Source organism: Camelus dromedarius, chromosome 15, assembly GCF_036321535.1.
Source record: "Camelus dromedarius isolate mCamDro1 chromosome 15, mCamDro1.pat, whole genome shotgun sequence".
Taxonomy (NCBI): domain Eukaryota; kingdom Metazoa; phylum Chordata; class Mammalia; order Artiodactyla; family Camelidae; genus Camelus; species Camelus dromedarius.
In genome coordinates this window covers 42,627,582-42,653,207 of record NC_087450.1, presented here as the reverse complement: position 1 = coordinate 42,653,207, position 25,626 = coordinate 42,627,582, and the positions used below count along the sequence as shown (strand labels likewise).

Here is a 25,626-nt window from a genome sequence, read left to right as displayed (position 1 = left end):
TTAATCCCAGATCAGTGCTGAATTTAAGGTATATCATTAGATGCTAATTATGAAAGTAAATTATAGTAAAACCAAAAAGCTCTGAAATATTTTATTCAATAATATGGGGGTATTGGTATTAAAATTATATGTAAATACTTGTTAAATTGATTCTAGGTTGGGCCATGCAGGCTGCTGCCTATATCTTCATTCATAGGAAATGGAAGGATGACAGGAGCCATTTTGAAGACATGATTGATTATTTTTGTGATATCCATGAACCACTTCAACTCCTCATATTCCCAGAAGGGACTGATCTCACAGGTAAAGTAGCCTGAGTTTGGATCATGGAATTTTAAAACATAAAGGAACTTAGAAATTGTCTTATCTAAACTTCTTAGACTTCAGATGAAATAACTGAACACCAGCAAGATTAATGGCCCGCCCTTAAGGTCATGCAGTTAATCAGTAGCATATCAGAACCCAGAACTCCTCGTTTCCAGCCCACAGAATTTATGATGGTAACCCCAAGAGGTATTATTTATACTTGCCATCCTAGAGCTTTATAGTTTTAAATTTCAGTATATATTTTAAGTATCAGTCTTTTACTTCCTGTAATTTCTATGGAATCACCAAAAACCCCAAATAGCCAGACCAGCCTTGAGAAAGAACAAAACCTAGTTTTAAAATCCCCTTCCTGTTTTATATATTTTCGTCCTGTTCTAAGATCCATATTGATCCATTAGACCTTTTTTTCTCAATTTCTTACTTACAAGAAAAGGATCGAATAGTAACCAATTTCACTTATTATTGATTTAAGTTAATATGCTGACTTTCTCCTGGTATTTTAAAGCCTTATCCCTAGTATGAGAAAAGAAGGCTTTGTCCTTTCCTCAAGACAAGTCAGCCATCATTGAGTTGTAGAGGGGACACAGGAAAATGTACTTAGCACTTTCCTGCCTTCCCACATACTAAATTACACAAGCCAAAAATGCCAGTGGATCTCAAGGGGTTCTTTAAAAGATTAAAAACAAAATATAGTCTTTCATTCTCTAGCGGGTTTCACATTTTTTTGAACCACAGATCATTGCTGCAGATGAAACCTGTTGCAATCTAGGATTTAAGACAGTGAGAGCTTCCCTGTTTGAATATTGGTAGAGGAGGGTATAAGCTTGGACATGAAACAGTTTTATAGACTCCTTCAACTCAAAAGAGCAAAATTTAAAAATTTTAATACCCTAGTTACTTCAAGAAAATTACAGCAGAATTTGAGAAGGATTCAGTGGATGAAGGTCTAATGTATGAGGGACGACAGACTGAAGCAGGATAGAACCTAAAAATCACCAGGATGGAGAGATAGAACATGAACGTGTCTTCCTAATCTTCAATACCAGATCGAGGCAACTAAGAGCTACTAAGAAGGGCAACTCTTAGAACTTGAGAGAACATGTAAATGAAAATACTAATTCACTCTCTGGACATGGTAATTTATGGAACCCATTACCCAAAAAGAGAGTTGAAGATGAAAAATACAAATTGCATTACTACTGAAGTAAGGGAATGGTTGACTAAGCCATAATATGTTAATGAGGGAAATTAAGGTGTTTGGGGAAACATTTACCACTGATACCAAGGAAGAGACCTTTGAGTAATCTGTGACAGATGAAACTGAGCTAAATGAAGCATGGTAATTTTTACATACTAGTATTATGTTCTAAAATACATACTTACTGTATAGTATGTGTTTGATTTTTATAGTTAAAATTTTTAAAGTAGTTGGATCACAGAGAGTAATACTAAGAATCATATTGGCTGCATATTGCTTAAGCTTGAAAATATATTGTAAATTGTAAGTTGATTCCCAAAGCTGAACTATAATTAGGAAATTATAATGGAGAGGCAGCCATATTTATATTTTATAATACTTAGGATATAGAATACTTAATTTGGGTTGAAATATCAGCTATATTAGAGTATAGAAAGTCATTTACTGAATTAGATTTATATCTGTGAATGCCAAAATGTATACTAAAGATCGGCAACTTTGGAAGTTATTTAGTAATTGAAAGATAATGGAATAAAAGGTCATGCTTTGCTCCTACTTTAGTTTATTAGTATTAAAATGTTCACTCATAAGACCTTCAGAGGCAATTAAGTGTATATTTAAAGCTTTTTTCAGTCTATATACTTCTCAGGTGTATTTTTTAGGTGATGACCTTAGCATCTAGGTATGTGTTTTCAAAATCCAGAGTACTCACAATTACATGGTGTAGTTGCCTGTTTTTTAAGTTAAAATAGTATTTACATTTTAAAGCCAACTTGCAAAAAGCTAGACTATTTGCCAAACAGAGAAAACAGACTGATCCTAAAACCCTAAAAATTTGGGGGGTGGGGGATAAATGATGATTGTTTTTTTTAAAGTAGGCAACCAAAATACCTTTGGTTTGAAAAAGTATCTGCTAACTCAAAGGTGTTTTTAGCTACCAAATTAACTTTAAACTTTTAAAGCCCAAAGAGAATGTTTTATAATCCTCTTTAAGTTCTGAATCCAACTTGCTTGCACATTTTCAAGTTAGTGCATTTAAATGTAACTTTAAATATATTCTATTTTCATGTTATTGTTTATAGCTTTTTTTTTTTTTTTGCTTATGGAAGCAATATATGTTAATTTGGGGAAATTTATAAACATAGAAGGGAGCACAGAAATTACTCTTATTCCATTGTCTCTAAAGAAACCCTGTTCTGGGAGTGGCTTAGTGGTAGAACCCATGCTTAGTGTGCAATCCCCAGTACCTCCAAAAAAACCCCACCACACTATTCTAATTTTACTCTGTTGCTTTTGGGTCATTTGGTCACACACATATACACGTGTATATACACACACATACACAGGCATGTATGTGTGCATTCATACATATAATTTTAAAATTGGAAATTAGAGTTACACTTTTCTTTGTACTTAATGTATTATAATCTCTCACATCATTAGTCAGGTGTTGTCCAGATGAACAGAACAGGGTGTGTGTATGTGTGTGGGGAGAGAGAGAAAGCAGTGGGGGGCAGATGATTTTCAGGAATTGGCTCACATGATTGTGGAGGCTTGGCAAGTTAAAAGTGTATAGTGTAAGTCAGCAGGCAGGAGACTGAGGGCAAAGTTGGAATTCGAGTCCAAAGGCAGTCTGCTGGAAGAATTCTTTCTTGCTTGAGGAGTTCAGGGTTTGTTTGTTTGTCTGTCTGTCTGTTTGTTTGTTTGTTTTCTATTAAGGCCTCCAGTTGATTGGATGAGGCCCACCTATATTATGGAATGTAAACTGCTTTAGTCAAAGTCAACTGATTTAAATATTAATCTCATCAAAGAACACCTTCACAGAAACATCTAGAATAATGTTTGGCCAATATCTGGGTATCTTGGCCTAGCCAATTTGATACCTAACATTAACCATCATCATTGGTATACCATGATTTGGGGTCCTGTTTTCCTGATTTGGAAAGGAAAGCCTTTGTAGGTTTTTAACAATTATAATATTACATGCAGTTAAACACCCCTGTGTATAAAACTTCATTTAATAAATATGTGAGTTCCTGGAGCTTTATATACAAAGCAAAGTCTCTACTTTCATGAAGCTTACATTCTGTGAGGAAAGACAGGTAAAAAATACTAATGTTAATAAAAATATGCCAGGTATTCATAAATGCTGTACAGAAAAATAAAGCAAGATAAGGAGAGAGAGTTTTAACAAAAGAAGGGGGGTGTAGGGTGCTGGGCATTGGGTGGTTAGAGAAGACCCTTCTAGTTTTTATTTAAGTAGAGACTAACTGACAAAGCAGGAAGTCATGCAGCTGTCTGGGTAGAGGGCACATACCCTGAGATGGGAACACACCTGGCTGGTGTGAGAACATCCCAGCGGCTGGGTAGTCTCCCTGGAGCAGAAGGCATGCTGGCATTGGAGTGTTACAGGGAGCCAGCTAACAAGACAGGCAGCTGTGGTCAGCAAGTGGGATGCTAGTGCAGTTAGTCCCAATAATCCCAGAGGCTGGGGGTGGGTAGATGAAGTGGGATGGAGGGGGAAATCTGCATCTCTGATCGCTCTGTGTCTCTGATTATTTCTGCCTTCCCACATCATGACTGTACCTTTTAGAACTACTTAATACTTGTAGTCACATTCTACAACAGAATTCAGTTTTGTCTTCAGATCCCTCAAGTCTGTGACGAACTGGAAGAGTAAGCTGAACAGTGGTTACCTACTCATCTTTAGTGGCTCTGGGATTCCCCATCCCATGTAAGGTCCTGCCAGCTGTCTAGAAAATACTGTTTTGCAGTTCCATGCCCAGAATATGTCCCTCCAATGAATATGAGAAGAGCTTATTACTTTTTATGTTTAAGGCTTATACTTTTGACTTGCTAGGGATCTGTGGGTATTTAATTCTTTGACTCAATTCCTCTTGTATAAAATAATGTACCATCTTTTTTTACAGGAGTGTTCCTTGAATATTTTAGTGTTGTGGAATCCATCTGTAGCTTTTTGAGATTTTGAGGACTCCTCAGAAAGTTGTGTTTATATGTATGTGTTTTTCCCTGGTGACTTGGAATAGTCTGTAAATTGCAGGATGCATCTAAGAATTGCAGGTTCTAACATCTGCTGTCATCAGAAGGTATTTCATGATCTCCCCCAGCAACTGAGGCCAAATTTCTGAACGCTTTACTTTTTCCAAATATAATTGCTGAATAATGAGTTTGGTTCTTCTTGGGACTTACCAAGTCACCTCATGGAATGGAAAAAGTTTTTGCCAACAATTGGAACATATACTTGACTCTGTAACTATATTCAGCCAAACCATGTTCAGATGTTTGTACATGATGTGCTAATCATGTGCCCATTCTGTTGTGGAGTGGTTTGGGTTAGTAATTATTAGTGTGCTCTGTGCCCGAGCAAGGCAGATATTTGACTTTGCACTGAAGCCCTAAATTATTGGGTTAAAAAAAATGTTGATCTGATATATTTGGCAAATTGTTAGTTATTTCTTCTAGATGTCTAGAGCTTTACATCTTATTACTATTCTAGTTTTATTTTACTTTATATTTTAGTATTTCAATTTGTATTATGTAATGACTATTTTGTGAAAATTTTAGTTTATTAGTATTTTATTGTATTTCAGTTTTCATTAGATATTGACTATTTTATGAAATTTCTTAAAGAATTTAAAGGATTTGAATATGAATTTTTAAACTGTTATAAAACATCTATTAGTACATTATTATAAAATTTTCAAAATTCCAATAAGTAGATAACTCTAGGATCTTTGTTAGGGGTTTACTATTTATATCTTCTCACTTGACTCAGTAAGCTGTATTCAGTAATTACAGGAAAACAAACTGCTATTTTTATCAAAGAAATTCTGCACTATTTCCTTACCTCACTTATCTTCCTTTATTTTGTGACTTCTAATGGTTTATTGTTTTGTTTAGAAAGTACCACAGCCCGAAGTAATGATTTTGCTGAAAAGAATGGACTTCAGAAGTATGAGTATGTCTTACATCCGAGAACTACAGGTTTTACTTTTGTAGTTGACCGTCTAAGAGAAGGTAAGCACCCATCTCAAAGGGTACTTTTTTAATATAAGCGGCAAAAATTTCTAAACTTCATATATAGCTCTTTAGAATTTACAAAGCACTTTTTCATATTTTATCTCAAGAAATAAACAAATAAGAAATACCTCTTTGTCAAAAACAAAAGAAAACTTTTTCTTCCTCCTTTTTTGGAATAGATAGAAAATGATACATACAGTTAGACTATGATTCCAGTTTTAAATGTTTCTCAAAGAAGCAAAACTGTCCTAAAAGTATCTTATCATTTATACTATAGTTATTTATGGGTTAAAGAACATTTTTACATTCATTATTCCACTCACTTCAACAAATGATTCTAGTTGGTAGGAAAGCAAGCACTGCTACCTCTATTTTATAGTTAAATACAACTGGCATCCAGGGTGGTTAGTAAATGTTCATGGGTCACAGACAGAACCTCATTCTTTTGCTTCCTACTTTGTGGCTTATATTACCCCCTCACACTTCCTCTAGAGCCATGTCTGTTGAAAGGTATATTGGGACAAGGTGATTCCGTTCACGGTGTCACACCCATTTAAACGTTTATGTTTTGATATTTTTATGAAAAAAACCCAATTGTACCTTTTATTATAGCTGCATATTTATGTTTATATATTCATATACACAAACAAGTAAATAAAAGACATATGAATATATACCAAAAAGGAACTATCCAGAAACATGCTGAAGTATAATTAATTTTACAAGAGCAATTCAAAACCCAGAGTCACCTGGCAGAAGAAAAATCTTGTTTGCATGTTTCTGCTCTCCACTCTGATTTCTGGCAAGCCATATTGTATAAAGGTGACATCTGTGACAAATTATCACCTTCATCTGATAATTGCTGCATTGTCATAAAACTGCTTGTGCCTAACATGAAAGGTCTTGAAACATGTAAGAAAAGGTATAAAGTTTTTTCTTTCCATAATTGGCATCACTGTTGTTCGTTTAGGGCTTAATGTACTTTAAGATGTAAAGTTAAAAGAAATGTATAGTCAATCCAGAATCACACTGGCAAATTAAAAATGTCCATGTTAGTTTGGCCTGCTTTTGGAATTCTGTGCTTGTAGCTAATACAAAATGGAATTGTGGGCTTGATGGTCTTACTGTATGTGAATAGCAAGTGGCCATCTACTGATAGAAGCTCACAGAGAACAATTCTTTATGCCTGTAGAATAGGACAGGAAGGCGCCAAGACATTAAAGCAGTGGTACTGCTGCTGCTGTTTGTTTTTAAAGTGGTGCCACTTACTGTGGCATTCAATTTAGACTCACCCTTCTTGTTCAAAAATATGTGTTTATTATTTAACAATCTGATATTATAGTATTTAATGATTACTTTAAAAGTATTTCTGACATCATGGAACATGCTGTTGGAACACATCTTTTGCTAATACAGATCTTTTCAATTGTAGGCAGGATGGTTGAGACTATTTTAGTGGATAAGGATATATCTATAGAGCTCTCTGTTCTGAAATCTGGAAAACATTTTAGCAGCAAGCTGATTTATAACTTTGGGGAACATGTATTACTTAGTCATCATTCAGAGTACTAGTCAACAACCACAGCATGTAATTTTTCATGCCAGAATTGGCAACTGGTTACACACCCTACTCCCCACCATATCAGTAAAAAAAAGAAAGAAACACAGTCAGTTGACTCCATTTGCTTCAGCTAAAAAAACAGTTAGATGATTCTGTTTACTTCAGTTAGAAAAGCAGAACGGGACCTGTACACTGTAGTAGCAACAGAAACAAATATGATGATGATAATTATAGTAGTTAACAGCAACTAACATTTATTGAGCATTTACTAAGTACCAGGCATTATGCTATGTGTTCTGTATGCATAAGATCAGTTAATCCTCACAATGACCGCACATGGCCACGTTACCAGTAGTTAACTTGCAGGGCAGAACTGAAGCAGACATTGAGGTGAAGAAGCTTAAAGTATTGGAGTGCTGTTTGTCTGACTGAATAGCCTGTGTTCTTTCTACTGTAATTTGATACCTCTTATATGAGATTTTAGTTAGAGCACCTTTGTAATAGTAGTGAGCTGGATGGTTTTCTTCAGGGAAGATTTTAAAAAAGAAAAAAGAGGCTAAACAGCCAGATCAGAGGGATAGTGGTCGGTCGCAAGGGAGGTGGTTCTGAGGCTGCCTGAGATGACAGGGGAGGCCGGCACAGCCTGGGTAGGGGTGAGGGGTGTCAAGTGAACAGAAGGAGAAACAGTGTCATCAAGAATCAGAGGTGAAGAGGATCTTAGACCATCCTCTGGTCAGAGAAAAAGAATGTTTGAGAAAGGAAATCTAAGAGTCAGAAAGGGCCCAGCACAACTTTCTGATCTTTAAACCCCTGAGACCTGCTTTTGTTAATCAACTATGTGAAAAACAAGCTTGCTGTTAAAACAAATGACCATGATAAATAAACACTCCAATGGAATCTGGAGACCACATATTAAAACCCATTACTATTAGGTAACATCTTTACGGCTCACTCACTTACGTGTTTGCTGTTGCTGGCATCTAATAATAGCACAAGTTCAGCCAAATCAGAAGTTCAAGACATCCAGAAATTAAGGATAAGTCTTACCAGGAAGCACTGAATAAGAGAAAATGCACTACAAGGAAAGTCATTTCTGTGCCTATGTTTAGAATATATTTCACCAAGATTAAGAATATTTTCTTTTGTCTGAAAAGATGAGCATAGTGCCCTACCATCATCTTCCCAGAGTTTTATATATTACACTGACCAATATCTGTCATGGATGATTTATTTCATATGTACCCCTAATCACAGGACATTTCAATATATGATTATGTAACTTTTTTTGGTACTAGATTAACACAAACCCAAAATGAAGTTGTTAACTTAGAGAAAGGAAGCTTTTACATGAGAAAGTTTTTTTTAAAGTTATAATAAATTTGTCACAATTTTAAACTTTTAATGTACCAAAATTTAGTTATATTTATTATCTCTGCTGCTATATTATTTTTAACAATAGTAACTTTATTCTTCTTTGCTTTTAAACAAGTAATAATTTGGTCTGACCATTTGGTTTTCTTACATGTTTTGTAAGTCAATAACTGAGTTGTAACCATGCAATAATTACCTTCACCATTAGGCGGCACACGTGTGCACATTAAGACAACATGAAATTAGGTTAAAGTAGTTGGGAGTGAGGGATAAAACCTCCATATTTGTTTGAATATGGCCTTGCCTTCAAGAAGTTTACAATCTTCATGGATAGATAATAGTACACAAGGAAAAATGTAAAAAAATTATATGGCAGTATAATTACACACTAAGTTTCATGGTATATAGTACAAAATATTATGCTGAATTACATTACACAATTACAGATGTATTTAGTAAGGAGAGATCATGTAGTGCTGAAATACTCAGGTAAGGCTTCTTTAAGAAGCTGAATTTCCCTTGGACCTTAGAGACTATGTGAGATTTCTATAGGCAGAAAAAGTAAGGGTAGGGTGAGGACAGGAAAGGAGGAGTACTAGAAAGGGCACAGAGTTTGGGCCAGTGTGGCACTGAGTGGTCAGCTAGGCAAAACCAGTCTTACTGCGCTGAAGACCTGTTTTATAGAGTAACAGACAATATTTGAGAAGGTTGTATGGAGCCATTATTGTTGCAGAACTTAATTCTTGCCCCCAAATAGTCATGTTTTCATTTTTTCCATTTCTAGATCAAGTCACTTAAGCAAACAGCTCATGTGTTAAGACTCTAACACATATGGATATGTTTAAGTTTGGGGTTTGAAATAAAATGTTTTTGAATTCAAAGTAAAACAATCCATATTTTAGTCCATATTTAGCTCATATGCCTAAATTCTAAATATGAAGGAATGAAGGATACTATCTTTCCACTAATCTAGGGGATATAGGGTTAATCATTAAAAAAACAAGTGAAATCCCACTAGGTAATTTGGATCAGCACACCTGAATAAAACTCTTCAGTCTGTATTCAGGGAGAGAAAATCACTAACTTAACACCCAGAGTACATATGTACTATCTGATAGTCCTGTGTTTGGCTCCCTAACTCGGTCTATAGTAGTTCTCGTTTGTTCTGAGCGAGCCAATGGTTTCCTGGGAAGTAAGAGCAGTGTACTGATTCTAGAGAGGTCAGTCTGCAGTGGTGTTGTAGACCATTTTCATGTCTTGGACTTCTTGCTTAGTACACAGCCATCTACTGGTAATCCAGTCTGTTCTTGTCTGAAGTGGCTGTATATAGTGGGGGACTAAAGACGGCCAGCAGGAGCCATCACTCTCTGTGGCTCATGTTGCATTTTTCTCAGTTGGTAAGCCTCCCCCAGGACTGCATTTTGATGACCCTTCCTAACAAACAGCATGTTCCAGGAGGCCAGGAAGAAAGGCAGAAGTGGAACACTGGGTGCATTATGTGCCATGCACTCTGCCCTTCTCGTGTGACTTTTTATTACTGGAAACTATTTATAAAATGGGGTAAGACCTTTCCCTCACGTTAAAAAATGTAATTGTAAAGTAAATCTTTGACATTTACTAGAATATTTTTCTGAGACCTTTTGTGTTTCCCCAGATTTGCAGGTATCTTTGTAGTCTAGCAATTGACTCTTTAGAGGCCAGTTAGACCCTTACAAAGAATAAAGCTTTTATCTATTGATGGTGATGAATAAAATACAACAAAATCTATAGGAAATCTGGGTGCTGATCAGTGAGAAAGCACACAGATCAACTAAGTGACTTGGTCCTAACACATCATGAAGCAGAAATGATTCAAATTTGCCTAGCAAAATTATATATAACCACATGTTAAAGACCTTTGGAGTCACTCACGTCAAATCTTTAAATGCTTTAGATCATAAATGGCATTACATTGTTTTCTTTGTTCATTTTAGTTTTCTCTTTCTTTCTCATAGCAAAATATCTGAGATGCTCACTTAGGACAGCTCATGTCGTTGTGTTTAATGAAGAAAGTCATTACGGCCTTAATGAAAAACGATGGAACCCCTATGTTCTGTCCATAAAAACAACCATCCAACATTTATCAAGTACCTGCCATATTCCAGGCACTGAGCTGTTCAGTGTTGCTGCCCATGCAGCAGAATGACCCAGGCAGCTTTTAAAATCACAGATACCGGGTCCATGCTCACACCTGCTGAATCAGTGTCTGGTGGTGGGCTCCTGGGATCATAGCCACCCTACTAGCCACTTTCTTGCAGATCACTTAATTCTCCTAACTGCACCAGGTGATGGTTTGCCCTGAGCTACACCCGAGGAGACTGGCTCACATTACTAGATGGCCCAGAGTTACATAGCTGCTGAGTGGAGGTACCATAGTCTAAACTCAGGTCTTTTTGATGCCAAAGCCCATGTTCTTTCCACTATGCAATAAGTTAACAGTTTTTCTATTCCAGATGGTACAAAAGTGCCATCTTTGTAGATTTTTTTTTTCCTCTCTCTTACTTAGATTTCTCTCTGGTATCCTTGGCTGTACTGTGTGTTTTGTTTAAATGGAAAAATACATCAAAGATTTCCTTTTTGTAAGCACCTCTTTAATTTTTCTAGTTGCTATATTTACCAGCTCCTCCTCCATTTTCTCTAATCCTTAAAATAAAGCAAAACAAAAATGACACTCAAAATATCTGTCCTTTCAAACTATGGTTCTTTTTTTTTTTTGCCACTGACTCTCAAAACGTCCTGACAACTTGATTTTCTCAATACTAGCTCACTTCCTATAAAAACAGGGATGTGTATTTTTATTGTAAAAACAGAATATATTTATTGCAAAAAAATTAGAAAATTAATTATAAAGAAGAAAACGGCACCCATAGTCTGGTCAGTCATTTCCCAGAAATATCCAGTGCCTTTTGACATATAGTCTTCCTGTGTTTTCCCATGTTTTTATACAGATCAAACAAAATTTGGGTCAAATCCTATTTTGTAAGGATTTTTTAAAACTTAGTATAATGTACATTTTTTCTCACTGCCTTTACATAGTTTTTTATAATATGATGTTAATGTATGCATGGTATTCCATCAGATAGAGGTACTACTATTTATTTGATGTTATTCAAAATTAAAATTGTTTTCCATTTCCCACTTTTATAAATAATGCCAAAGTATGTGAAAATCTCTAGTTGTTTCCTTAGGATATGTTTTCAAATCTAATTACTGAACTGAGGGTATATTTTTTTTAAAGGTTTTTAAAAAATGTTAGTCTTACGCTCTGCCCCCTTTCAGTGGGTCACCAGATTCTATCAATATTGCCTTGGAAGCATCTCTTAGAGAAACTCCCTGCATTTCTACAGTGGCCCCATTTGATGGGATCCCGTTACTTCTCCTTTTCATTCTTCCTGGCTTCCTGACTGGTCTGCCTCTAATTTCTTCTTTGTTAATCCATACAGCACACAGCTAACAGTTGGTCTTCATAAAGTACCACTCTAAAATAGTTATGTATGTTTATTTGTTCAGAAAATGTCTCTTAGGCGCATACGTTGTTTGACTTCCTGAGACATTATGACACACCCCATTCCCTTGAGTATCATCAGGTTTAGGAAACATTAAAATGCATTATCTTAGAGATGAACAGACAGTAACTTAAGGACATAAAGAAAGGAGAGTCTTCCTTAAAGTGACACTGGAGAAGTGGCACGTGAGCTGAGAATTAAACAATAATTAGGCATTTTCCAGAGAGGAAAGACATTTAAAATATTTGCATTACTTCCATATTCCTTGGTCAAGATTTTTTATAATATGGTTCCAATCTGCTTTTAAAATTTTACCACTCATTCATGCAGTGTGAGCCAACCTATTTGAATTAATGAACTATTCCTGACTTGTGCCTTATGCTTTTAGAATTTTGCGTCTAGTTATATCTGTCCAGCCTAAAACCTGCAAGGCTTTGCTCTTTTCTTTAACCTCCAAATGCAATTCTTCCTTTAATGATCTTCTAAGAGTCCATTCTCATTTCCCCCAGCTGGCAGTCATCTGGACTGAATGTCTTTTTCCTCTCTAATAGGTCTTAGCACAGATCTCATATTAATAGCCACTAATACATTTTACCTCTTAAAAAAGGGGTAAAGGGCAGCAACAGCCATGTCACCCAAACCATTCATGGCAGAAATTTTATTTCTAAATCTAGTGAATACCTTCCCATTCTTACTTTACTTTCCTCTTGGCAACATTTGGGACTGCTGACTCTTCCTGAAATACACTCTCCCCTTGGCTTTTCTTTTTTTTTCCTCTTACTTCTCTGGCCACTTCTCAAGACTCTTACAGATTTCTTCCTTCAGTCTGTTGCTCATAAGGCTCTCCCAGGCTCCTTTCTTCTCTCATTCCATACTTTCTCCCTCGGACACGTCATTTGGGTTGGGGGCCCAAGTGAACGCTCACGACTCCTGAGTCTAAATCCTTAGACCAAAAGCCCTTTCTTAGTTCAGAGCCATACATGTGACCTATGCCACACCTGGAGGTCCTGGGGGTACTTCAGTATGTTCAAAATTGAATTTGTCATTGCCTCCAAGGGCTCATAGTCAGCAGACCATTGCCCAAAGCTTAGTCCCTGTCTGGTCTTGTTTCTTGCTGTAACTCCACACCTTTTCTGTAATTCCACAGCCATGTGGAATATGCTTTTCTCACGCTATTCCTTTTCCTAAACTGTTCTCAGTCATCTGGTAGCTCCTGTTGGTCCTTCAAGATACTTCAAATGCTATTACATTTCAAACAATCTCCTGACCAGGTTACTGGGGTTCTCTCTTCTTACTCTCATCATACTCTCTGCATTTGTCTTAATCATTGCTTTCATTTTTCTTTTTTTTTGGTCCTTCTCTCCCTTGGACTCTGAGCTCCTTAGGGTAGATACTGTGTCCTGTTTGTTTTTATATTTGAGATCCGAGTGTTACTAATATAGGTACTCAATAATGGTCTGTACAAATTTTTAGGCCCTATTTTCAGCATCTCACACACATATGCACCTCCCATGCTTATTAATGCCCTTGTGATTAGTAATGCCCTCTACCACCTTCAACAGACACTCTGCAGATATTAACCCATACGGACCCTTTCATTGCATCTGAGGTGAGATTTATGGCAGTGCTAGAAGGCCACATGAGGCAGGTACACAGTTGATAATAAAGGCTATCTTAAGATGGTTGCCTTTTTTTTTTTTTTAATTACTGAAGCATACAAGTTAGACTGATTTTTTTTTTCAGATTATCTATACTATTAGAAGGGACGTACAGAAGCATGTTGTTTGTAACTTAAATGAACAAGATCTTGGCATTTGACCATGTGAAAGTCAGTATGGAATTGTGGTCCTTAAGTATTTCCCTTGTTTATTAGTGTTTCTGCTCAGAGTTTCCGCTTCTGAGATATTACTGATGAGACCATCATTGCAGCCTTGTGCCTCTCTGTACCTCTTGACTTCAGGAGAAAAATCTTGTTCTGGGGCTATGTACTATTTAACACCGGCCAGCTGGTGTGAAAGGTAGGCCTGAGTGATGAGTGCATGTCTTCTGGCACCATTAATAAAAACAATTCTCAAAGTATATATTCTTCTGTTGGTTAGATTATCATTTTCATAAATGAGTGAAATGTATATACAAGTTGTATTTTACTCATTCAACAGGTTTATCTTTGCCTGAGTGTTGATATGCTGTTATAATGTTTATGTTATTTTCTTAAGAGTAATACAGTGAAAGATGCTGATAACTGTGACACTTACAAAATATTTATTTTAAAATTTAGAATTGTGGAAGCAGCTTTGTAAGTAAAGTTTGTGGAACTGCCTTTGAGTGATAGCTTCCTGTAGACTGTCTACTGACTGTACAGAATATTGTTCCATACATGAAAATGTTCTTTCCGTTTTCCCTCTCAAGGCATAAGTGAGCATTATGAAACCACAGTGAGAACGGTGGTGGCTGTGCCCTCCTGGTGTTAACTCACTGTGCAGTGGTTCAGCACTAAATAAATCTCTTTGTCCTTATCATGTTGTTTTGAAGCAGAGTACGAGTTTGAGTGCATATGCATAATGTATGCAACAATATGCTTTAGCTTCCTGTTCATATGAAAATCAAAATTTATTCTCACCAAAGTTGAGAATCTAACTGCTGTGGCCCCCTTAATCCAGAAATTCATCTGAACGGGAACTTATGCCCACCTTTTCATTTTATATATTACATCCTTTCATCATGGATGTATTATTTTTCTTTTTTGGGTTTGTCCAAAAAAGCTTTAAAGCTTTAACTTGTTTCTGTTTTTGTTTTTTTTTTAGGCAGTGTCCATTTCATTATTTATAAAGGCTGTGCCTTTTCTCTTTTAGCATCAGATATTTTTCTTTATTCAGAATATTTTTTCTCTATTTTTTCCAGTTGTTAGGACATTTTCTCATTTTGATTTTGTTTTGTTTTGTTTTTAAATAAATTGATGTTTGTGCTGAGTATTGCAAAGGTATTGTTAAAACAATACTGAGCTTGCTAGTGTGAGTGTGTGAGTGCTTATGCATGTGCACATGCAAACCAAGTTCATGTGCCTTCACTTTTTAAAACAGATTCTGATCAAAAATCAATCCCACAAGAACATGAAACTAAATGTAGAAATTGTTTACTTATTAATGTTTATTAAGAAATTATTTACTTATTAATTAACATTACTAATTAATGTCTGAATAGCTTTCTAAATGAAAGAATCATTTTCTCCATTTTATTTCACGTAATTATATTTTCTATAATATAAAATGATTATATTTATATGTAATATTGTTTATTTTATAATATAGGCATCCCTGAACTTACCATCTGATTGCTAAGAGCACCCAAATGCACTTTGTTATACAATCTGGACTAAGCCAAACAAGCCCTGGTGCAGTTGTCAGAGCTGGCTTATCTGTACTCTGTGAGGCGTAAGGTGTTGAAAGTATGTTAGTAACCTCCTCATTCACCTGCTTTCTCCTAACAAAGTTATGCGCACGTATTCTCAATGGCTTCCATTCTCTTCTCACCCAAGTATTACATTTGACCACATAGAGTAAATTCCAAGTATTCTCCATCTTATAATATTGACCTGCAGAATCTGTGAGAGCATGCATGTACACACAACATGCCTATTTTAGTGTGTTTATTTTGTGATATTTAGTAACTTAGTACAAAGAATTTTCGTATGTGGTTGAGTTATCTTTTTCACAGGGAATAATAATTAAAAGAGAAATTAAGTATAACCACTCACTTATTTTTATTTCTTCATCTTTGTTTTATAAAGTGCCTTTTCCAGGTATAGTCTCATTTGGAGGTAAAAAACTAACAGTAACCTACAATGCGTTGGATTCTTTTCATTCTAATATTTTACGTGAATAAAAATCGCTGGCATAAATCTTTGAAGAGCAAGTTTCCTGTTAGCGCTCTTCTTGTCTTTGTTGTTCATGGTACCTGCCTGTTTGTGTGACCAAAATACTTCTCTAACAAATACTTGAGTACTGTTCAGTAAACAACTGCCTGTAATTCCTTGTTAATTTATTGTATGTAACACATTTTAAAAGAATCTACAGCACATGGTTACTTGTAGACTTAAACAACTATCCTTTGACACTGTGAGGGCACTACACAACTTTTTAGATGTTAAATATGAGAAATTTGTGTTGAGAGTTGTCTTATCTGTAGGTTAATAGCTGCTTTCTTCGATTTTATCTCCCCAAACTACATTCTTTGAATTAATCTTGCATTGTATAAATGTAGTCTGAAAATAGTTTGGGGTTCCATATGGAAACTTTGAAAGCACTTTTTGAGACTGGGGGACTAAAGTTTAAAAATCCTTTATTCATAGTTTATTTATGATTTACATCTTCCCCATTTCCTCATAGATTTGAAATGGCCTTTCGCAGAAGATGAAGTAAGAAAAACATGGCTTATGTTGCCAGTCAGGTATTAAAGTGTGTGTGTGCATAGGGCTTGAGGGGAAGGCATCGTGTTATTCAGGCTAAGAAAAACTGCTCTAGTCAAACATGAACCTTAGCAGTGACCTTCTTAGAAGTCAAGTCATAAGGAGTCTTCCTATATTTCACTTATTGCGTTAAATTCTCGGTGATTTACAATGGAGAGGAGCTAGTTAATAGCAGTAAAGAAGGTACAAGTCAGTGTCTTTTCTATGCACAGTTATGACTACTCTTTGGTAACAGATCTGACTGAGTTGGGTTAATCAACACTCGTCAAAGCTGGACAACAAACCATTCCTATTTTTGCAGACTGCTTAGCTATTACTGTTATAAAAGATCTACTACTTGGCCATGATATGCTTCCAGTTAAGAGAGGAACTTCACACTGTTGGTGTGTGTACATGGAAACTACCTTGAACATTCTTTTCTTTGCCAGAGGACTTAGTTGCTTTCATCCAGAATAGAATTTTAACAACCACAATAGGTTCGTAATAGTAATCCAAATGGTTTCCAAATAGTTTATGAATTAATTTTTATTAAATAAATTATTAATAACCTTTCTGATCAGTAAAAAAAAATCATTAATATGTTGGTTCCAATACTAATTTCCTTAGTAATTCAAGTAGACTGTGCCACCTCTTATGTTATTAAATCAGTCATAATGAAGGCTTATATTTTAGTACTTTAGGGATGAATATTGGTAAGAACTAAAATTAGGAAAGACTTGATGGGAAACACTGACTTTTGTTTAGACTTGACAAATGAATAGGGTTTATGCAGTGAGAATCATGTTATAAAAAGTTTCTCCTGCATGCATTATCATTAAAATTGTGCTTATTAAAGGTGTTTCTATTTAAATATTATAAAGAAAATATCTTTTTTGTAAGTGCCTATCATCTGAATCTTAGGCCTGCGTTTTATAGTTAATACTGTAAGATCAAGGTATGCTGGTAGCAGCATGAGAATAAAAATTTATGATGAACACCTTTCTGTTATATGGAAAGTTAGTATATGATCAAGTACCACGGAAACAGTATACAGTAGCGCAGAAGAGGGTCACAGTGAACTAGCAGAGCAAGGGGAAAGTTCAGAGAACCAGATCTTGATTTAGATTTTGAGGAACAGTAGGATTTGATTTGGTAAAGATACTGGGAGTGTACACTCGGGTTGGAGATCCAGTGGTGGAGACTGGCCTGACTGGAGTCCAGAGTTCATCTTTTTTTAGTGTTAAGTGCTCAAGTTAGAGGGGTAGTCTTAGTTGTCATGAAGCCTCACTTCTAACAAAGTGACAAATAAAAGGAGTCAGAAATAATGGGAGTTGTGAAGGTAGTATTTATGACTTTATAAATATACTCTGGGACTGCTGAGTAAATTGTTCCCTTCTTAGTATTCTAAGAGAGTTGATTATCTTCCTAAGCAGTTTACTACTTGTTCTCAGATAAAATAAGATCCGCTGGCTTTCCATCATCATAGTCATTCCAAAATAGTCTTTTATTTTGAGATTTCTGCATTAACTATGTTCAGTTTAAAGGAATACTCAGTAAAAGTAATTGCTTCTCATGCTTTTTTACATCTCTTTTGCCATGAGTGAGGTATTTGCAGACTGTGTGATGTCTTATAATAGGAAAAAAGTATGATTCATCCTAATTACAAAGCTGTTTTCTGAGAAAGAATCATTGGAGAAATGTCTTATTTGTGTTTTTACAAATGGTTTTGAGACTTTAAAAAAATCTTGCCTTTTCTGTATATGTATGTAAATGGCCATAATTTTATATTGGCAAACTTTTATTTAGCAGGGGGATTAACTTAGTGCTTGTCACCCCTAGTGACCTACAGAGTTAGCCATAGAACCTAAACCCCACCCACTTCTGCCTTCTACCCCACTCCAACTTTAATAGCTGTGCCTTAAACAATATTTTTTAAATTGGAAACACAGATTTTATATATAATGTCCCTTGATGGTCCCAGATGGTCATTTGACATATATTGGCAAATACTGATTTCATCTAAATCAATCTTTTTCAGCAGTTGTTGGCCTGCTAGTAAGGTTCAGTACTCATGGACTCTGATGGATTCATTTTCTAAAACATTAGCAACCTGAAATTTGAGGTGCCAGTAGACTCTTTGGACATAAAGTCTGAGAAGAGTTCTTTGGTTGCAGCAACTAGGATGTATTTGTTGACCTTAGAGAATAGTTTCACAGGCATAGGGGTGCCAGACACCAGATGTGGGTGGAGTGGAGGCTGATGTGGGTGAATGCAGATAGCAAGTTTAGGTGATTTCTGCAGGGAGTTTGCTGATAAAGGAGGGCAGAGAGCTGGAGCAGTCAGTAGAAGGGGAAGCCATGTCAAGGATGACTAGGGGAGTTGAGTATTCCTAAATGCTGAGAAAATTTAATAGAGGAAAAGCTGAAAGTGAAAAGCATTAATGATGGAGCAGATTTTCTGAGAAATCAGGAGGGGATAGGAACAGAAACAGAGTTAAGGGGATTTCTCATTTTCTAAGGCAGGAAGCAAGATGGGCCTTGAGTATATATTTTGGTTTGGAGAGTAAGGGCTGAGAAAGCAAGGGGTGCTTTGATGAAAGCCTGTTCTGTCTGTCAGGTCAGAGGTTAGATAACACAATGATTGTTGCAGTGAGAAGAGGGGACACAGGTGATTAGTGACAGTTTAGAATAGTTGCTGTGGAAGGTGAGAAAAGGAAGCTGATAGAAACAAATAAAAGCATTGCTGAGCTCTCCAGCCTCATGCTGTAGGCCCAGCCTGACTTCTCATGGTAGCTTTAAGCTCCATCTGAAGTGGAGACATCTTGCACTGGCCTCACTCCTTCCCTGCACCTCCTGCAACGCACTTGTCTCTTCTGCCTTTCACCATGTCTACCTGTTCTTTTATGCCTGCCTCAGATAGATCATTTCCTGGTCTCTTCAGCCTGCAGTGCTGTCAGTTCCCCTCCAGTCTCCTGCAACAGCTGAACCACTCTTCAGAATCACATCATTTGCAAATATATTCTACCTTCTCTCCCAGATTGTAGGTTCCTTTGGGGCAAGAATCATGGGTTTGTCAGTGTCTCTGATTCTCTCTCTCTCTCTGCATGGGGCAGTGCTGCTTTGTTCAGTAAACAATGAATGAATCAATTAATGAATGGAGCAAATCCACTACAGCCAAATTGTATGAGAGTGGTGGATGGGCTTCTCGAGGAAGGTCAAGTTTGTCAGAATTCTTTAACAGGCTAATAACCCTCAGGCATCAACTTGGAGAATATTATTTTATGTATATATTTAACATCCATTTCACAATAGCAGTAAAATACATTGTATTTGTAGGTGATTACTCTAACTTGGTGGCTAAAGTTACTATTTTTAGTATTTGGCTTATTTGTACTCTCCTCGGCAGTAAGAGGTCTCACCGAGCTGTCTCTGTTGTATCCACCTTTGTTCATCATGCAGCTTTTACCTTGGGTTTTCTAACAGTAAGGGTGCTAACAGCATAATGTACCACATACCCAAAGATTAGGCTTCCCTTTAAGTTTCTCACTTAGTAACTTACTGCTATTTTGAAAGAACCAACTTGAGCAACTTATGCTATTGGCCCTGCAAGGTTTGGCTAGGAGGATAATGATGAAAATGACAAAGCAATTGCAAAAAAGTGGCAGTATTAGACTCAGTAAAGTATGATGGGGCATGCCTGAGAAGTCCTAGCTTTGTGAAGCCTTGATTCCTATTGGCTAGGAGTTCATAACATTTCCATAAATTGAAGCAGATTACCTTCTCTTACAAAGGTCACCCTCTTTAATGTCACTTCATAATTTTGAATTCAGATCTTTGTATTCTGCTGACCATTTTTTCTACCCTATGAGCCAGTTAATTTTATTTTGTATTCTTATTACTCTTTTTTCTAAGAGGGTAGCAGGTGTTTTTATCTAAAGTGTTGACCCACACAAATTTAAGATAGAGCTAAGTTAGCTAACAGACATAACTAGCCATTTATTGGGTATTAGTATGACATTATTATGGCTTAATAATAAAATTCAGTATTTAGATCTTAATTTGCATTACAGAATTTTATTTGGCATTATTCATTTGAGGAGCTAAACCAGAAGTTCCTCAGATGCTTCTAATTGCCTCTTTTGCTGTTTGGATATAGAGGTACAAATAGCAGTCATGACTAAAATTCCATTTCTGCAGACTCCAAGATCATAGGCGTCATTGTTGTATTAAAGTGCACTAAAAAGTCGTCTTCTGTGTCATCAGAGTAATAGCAGCATTTCCCATTCGACTGACATCGTCCCTACCCACAGCCCAGAGAATTTTTTCCTTATTTCAGTGATACCTGTCCATCCACTCATATTCAGGTTTCCCCACCACAACCCCAGTGCAGTCTCTGGCAAGACAGTGCTAAAACATCATACTTTCACATTGGGAGAGAGTTGTCAGAACAGATAAAACCCTCAAGTTCTAAATCTGTCTGCTGAAGTTGTCCGTAATAGGCCAGTGGATTATCAAGTGAAGTGGAAAAAAATGCAGAAGAAATAGGAAAAGAACTCTTGCCCCAAAAAGCCATCATTTTTGTGCCAGTTTCTGTCTGTAATGTTAAATTTCCACTCATTGGGTTTTTCAGGCTCTATATATTGGTGTGTGTGTATGTGTGTGTGTGTGTGTGTGTGTGTGTGTGTGTGTGTGTATCATATGTGGTGTTTTCTTGGAATAATCACTCAGATTTTAGCTTTGTTCTGGTTGTTTTTTTTTTTTTTTCCTGCTGAAATTATTACACAGGGATATTTGAAATGGGCAAGAAGATGAGAGAAAAAAGATCATTACTAGTTGTGTCCATCTCGTCCATGAAGCTTTCTGATTCTATGAGCTAGAAATAGTCTTTCCTTCCCTAAATTTCTACAGCCAATTAACTATATTTGTATTAAGACAACTCAGTTTTAGCCAGGATACGGAAGCAACCTAAGTATCCATCAGCAGATTAATGCATAAGGAAGATGTGGTATGTATACATATGTGTGCATACAGTGGGATATTACTCAGCCATAAAAGAGTGAAATTTTTCCATTTGCAACAACATGGATGTATCTGGAGGACATTATGCTTAGTGAAATAAGTCAAAGAAAGACAAATACTGTATGTTTTCACTTATATGTGGAATCTAAAAAATAAAATGAATGAATATAACAAAACAGAAACAGACTCATAGATACAGAGAACAAATTAGTGGTTACCAGTGGGGAGGGAGTAAGGATAGAAGAGGTTGGGGGAAGGGGATTAAGAGGTATAACTACTAGGTGTAAAATAAAAAAGATACAAGAATATATCATACAACACAAGGAATGTAGCCAATATTTTATAATAATTTTAAATGGAGTAAATCTGTAAAAATACTGAATCACTATGTTGTACACTTGAAACTAATATAACATTGTAAGTCAACTACAATTTGAAGGAAAAAAAAAGACATCTCAACAACTATATGGAAACAAATTGGACAACCTAAAAGAAATGGACAAGTTCCTAGAAGCATATAGTTCATGAAGATGGAATCAAGAAGTAGACCAGTTGAACAGACCAATCACTAGAAGTGAAATAGAAGTAGCAATAAAAAACCTCCCTGCGAATGAAAGTCCACGACCAGATGGCTTCACTGGGGAATTCTACCAAACATACAAAGAGGAAATCATACCAGTCCTTCTCAAACTCTTCCAAAAGATTGAAAAGAAAGGAGTGTACTCCCAAACTCATTCTATGAAACCACCATCATCCTGATACCAAAACCAGACAAAGACAATACCAAAAAAGAAAATTATAGGCCAATATCACTGATGAACATAGCTGCAAAAATCCTCAACAAAATATTAGCAAATAGAATCCAACAGCACGGAGAAAAGATCATACACCATGATCAAGTTGGATTCATTCCAGACATGGTTCAACATATGCAAATCAGTCAATGTGATACACATCAACAAAAGAAAGGACATAAACCACATGATCATCTCAATAGATACAGAAAAAGCATTTGATAAAATTCAACACCAATTTATGATAAAAACTCCTACCAAAGTGGGACAGAAGGAACGTATCTCAACATAATAAAAGCTATTTATGTCAAACCCACAGCCAGCATAATACTCAACGGTGAAAAACTGAAACCCTTCCCACTAAAGTCTGGAACAAGACAAGGATGCCCACTCTCACCACTTCCATTCATTGTAGTCTTGAAGTCGTAGCCACAGCCATCAGGCAAGAAAAAGAAATAAAAGGATCCAAATTGGAAGAGAAGAGCTAAAATTGTCACTATATGCAGATGACATGATACTATATATAGAAAACCCTAAGAGCTCCACACAAAAACTATTAGAGCTGATAAAAGAATTTGGCAAGGTAGCAGGATACAAGATTAACATACAAGACCAACATAAAAATTGGTCTCATTTCTTTAAACTAACAATGAATTAGCAGGGGGGAAAAAAAAGTAAAGAAACAACCCCTTTTAAAATCGCAGCCAAAACAATAAAATACTTAAGAATAAATCTGACCAAGGAAGTGAAAGACTTATACATGGAGAACTACAAAACACTGATTGAGGAAATTAAAGATGACTTAAAGAAATGAAAAGATATCCCATGCTCTTGGAGAATGATTTATATTATTTAGGTTTTTTGGGGGGCTGGAGAGGGAGGTAATTAGGTTTATTTATTTATTTATTTTTGGAGAAGGTACTGGAGATTGAACCCAGGACCTTGTGCATGCTAAGCAGGCATTCTACCATTTCAGCTATACCTTCCCCCCTCATCCCATGCTCTTGAATTGGAAGAATCAATATCCTTAAAATGGCCATACTGCCCAAGGCAGTCTACAGATTTAATACAATCCCTATCAAATTACCCAGGACATTTTGCACAGAACTAGAACAAATAATTCTAAAATTTATATGGAATCACAAAAGACCCAGAATTGCCAAAGTAATATTGAAAAAAAGAATGAAGCTGGAGGAATAACCCTCCCAGACCTCAGACAATGCTACAGAGCTACAGTAAGCAAAACAGTGTGGTACTGGCATAAAAACAGACATATGGATCAATGGAACAGAAAAGAGAGCCCAGAAATAAACCCACACACCTATGGTCAATTAATCTTCAACAAAAGAGGCAAAAATATACAATGGAGAAAAGACAGTCTCTTCAAGAAGTGGTGGGAAAACTGGATAGCAGCATGTCAATCAATGAAGTTAGAACACTCCCTCACTCCATAAACAAAAATAAACTCAAAATGGCTTAAAGACTTATATTTAAGACAAGACATGATAGACCTCCTAGAAGAAAACAAACAAAACATTCTCTGGCATAAATCTTGGCAATGTTCTCCTAGGGCAGTCTACCCAGGCAATAGAAATAAGAGCAAAAATAAACAAATGGGACCTAATTAAACTTACAAGCTTTTGCACAACAAAGGAAATCATAAGCAAAACAAAACGACGACCTACGGAATGGGAGGAAATATCTGCAAATGATGTGACTGACAAAAGCTTAATTTCCAGAATATATAAATAGCTCATACAACTTAATAACAAACAAAAAAAAAAACCCAACAACAAAAAAACTCAGTTCAAAAATGGGCAGAGGACCTAAGCAAGCAATTCTCCATTGAAGACATACAGATGGCCAATGGGCATGTGAAAAAATGCTCAATATCTCTAATTATCAGAGAAATGTAAATCAGAGCTATAATGAGGTAGCACCTCACACCAGTGAGAATGGCCATCATTCAAAAATCCATGAATGATAAATGCTGGAGAGGGTGTGGAGAAAAGTGAACCCTCCTACACTGCTGGTGGGAATGTAGTTTGGTGCAGCCATTATGGAAAACAGTATGGAGATTCCTCAAAAAACTAAAAAACAGACTTAGCATATGATCCAGCAATCCCACTCCTGGGCATATATCCTGAGGGAACTCTTAATTTAAAAAGATACATGGACCCCAATGTTCCTAACAGCACTATATACAATAGCCAAGACATGGAAGCAACCTAGATGTCCATTGACAGATGACTGGATAAAGAAGCTATGGAATATTCATACAATGGAATACTATTCAGCCATAAAAAGAATAAAATCATGCCATTTGCAGCAACAAGGATGGACCTAGTGATCATCATTCTGAATCTGTTGTAGTTTTCTAGTTCACTGTCTATAATTGGACAGTGTCCTTTCCAAGTAACAGAATTTGGTCATAGTTGATGACGCAGCTTAGAAAAAAAACTTCCCATGATGATAATTAGTCTGAATTTTTTCTATGTTAGGGTCACGAGACCTCTGTAATGATTCAAATCCTTAAGAACTGGCTAAGATATTCTGGACTCTGATACTAAGGTTTTATGTCTTCAGTGATTGTCCTTTGCTTCCCAAGCACATCATGAAGTATCAGTGATTGTTCCAACAGTGTATTTTGATGCCCATGAGAAAGGAAGAACCAAGTGCTGTCCTGATAAGGAACCAACATCACTGTATTTTTAAAACTCTAGTATTCCTTAAAGGATATGAATACAAGTAAAGTTTCAGCTATCAGAGTGACTTTGTAATAGCTAGGTTACAATCTCTGTAAGAGAAACATGAGGAAAATAAGAAAAATCGTCTCTGTCAACATAGGGGTGGGCCATTTTTCCAACCACCACCTGTGTTGAACATCCTGTCTTCCTTATTGCTTTCATTAAAACAGCCATCTCCTGATCTTACGGTACTTTCCTGTTGCTCTCTCAAATGAAAGCTGTTTATTGTCATATCTTACTACCTTAGATGTTCTTAATAAACCCTGACTTAATGAACATTGGGGTTAAAAAACTTGATTTTTTTTTTTTTGAGCCTTTCGTGTCTACATACAGCAACTTTTACTCTTCTCAGATATCATTCAAACCTTTTCTCCATCCTCTGCCTCAGCCCTCATTTCACTGGAGAGAGGAGGCTTAGCACCTGGGTTAGCCTTCCATTCCATCCCTGGTCTAGCCATCCTCTTAGGTAACTTCATCTACATGATGGCACATTTAGCTCAGTTTCTTTATCTCCTCATCATCCATGCTACTTCATACTTTGAATTTTGTCTTCTGGAATTGCTCCACCTGTTAAACTAAC

At 36.2% G+C, this 25,626-nt stretch overlaps 1 protein-coding gene across 4 annotated transcripts in view; it reads left to right on the top strand.

The window, feature by feature from the left end:
• The window catches only part of LCLAT1 (lysocardiolipin acyltransferase 1), a 162,849-nt gene that overhangs the window by 93,177 nt on the left and 44,046 nt on the right, over nt 1-25,626 (top strand). For 2 of the 4 annotated variants that reach the window (XM_010987760.3, XM_064494633.1), the window contains exons 4-5: nt 157-303; nt 5,447-5,563. In XM_010987760.3, the coding sequence (XP_010986062.1) occupies nt 157-303; nt 5,447-5,563 (264 nt within the window). Of the gene's footprint in view, nt 1-156; nt 304-5,446; nt 5,564-10,492; nt 11,399-13,916; nt 14,062-25,626 lie in introns of those variants that run through there. The other 2 variants (XM_064494635.1, XM_064494634.1) reach the window with 2 other exon arrangements.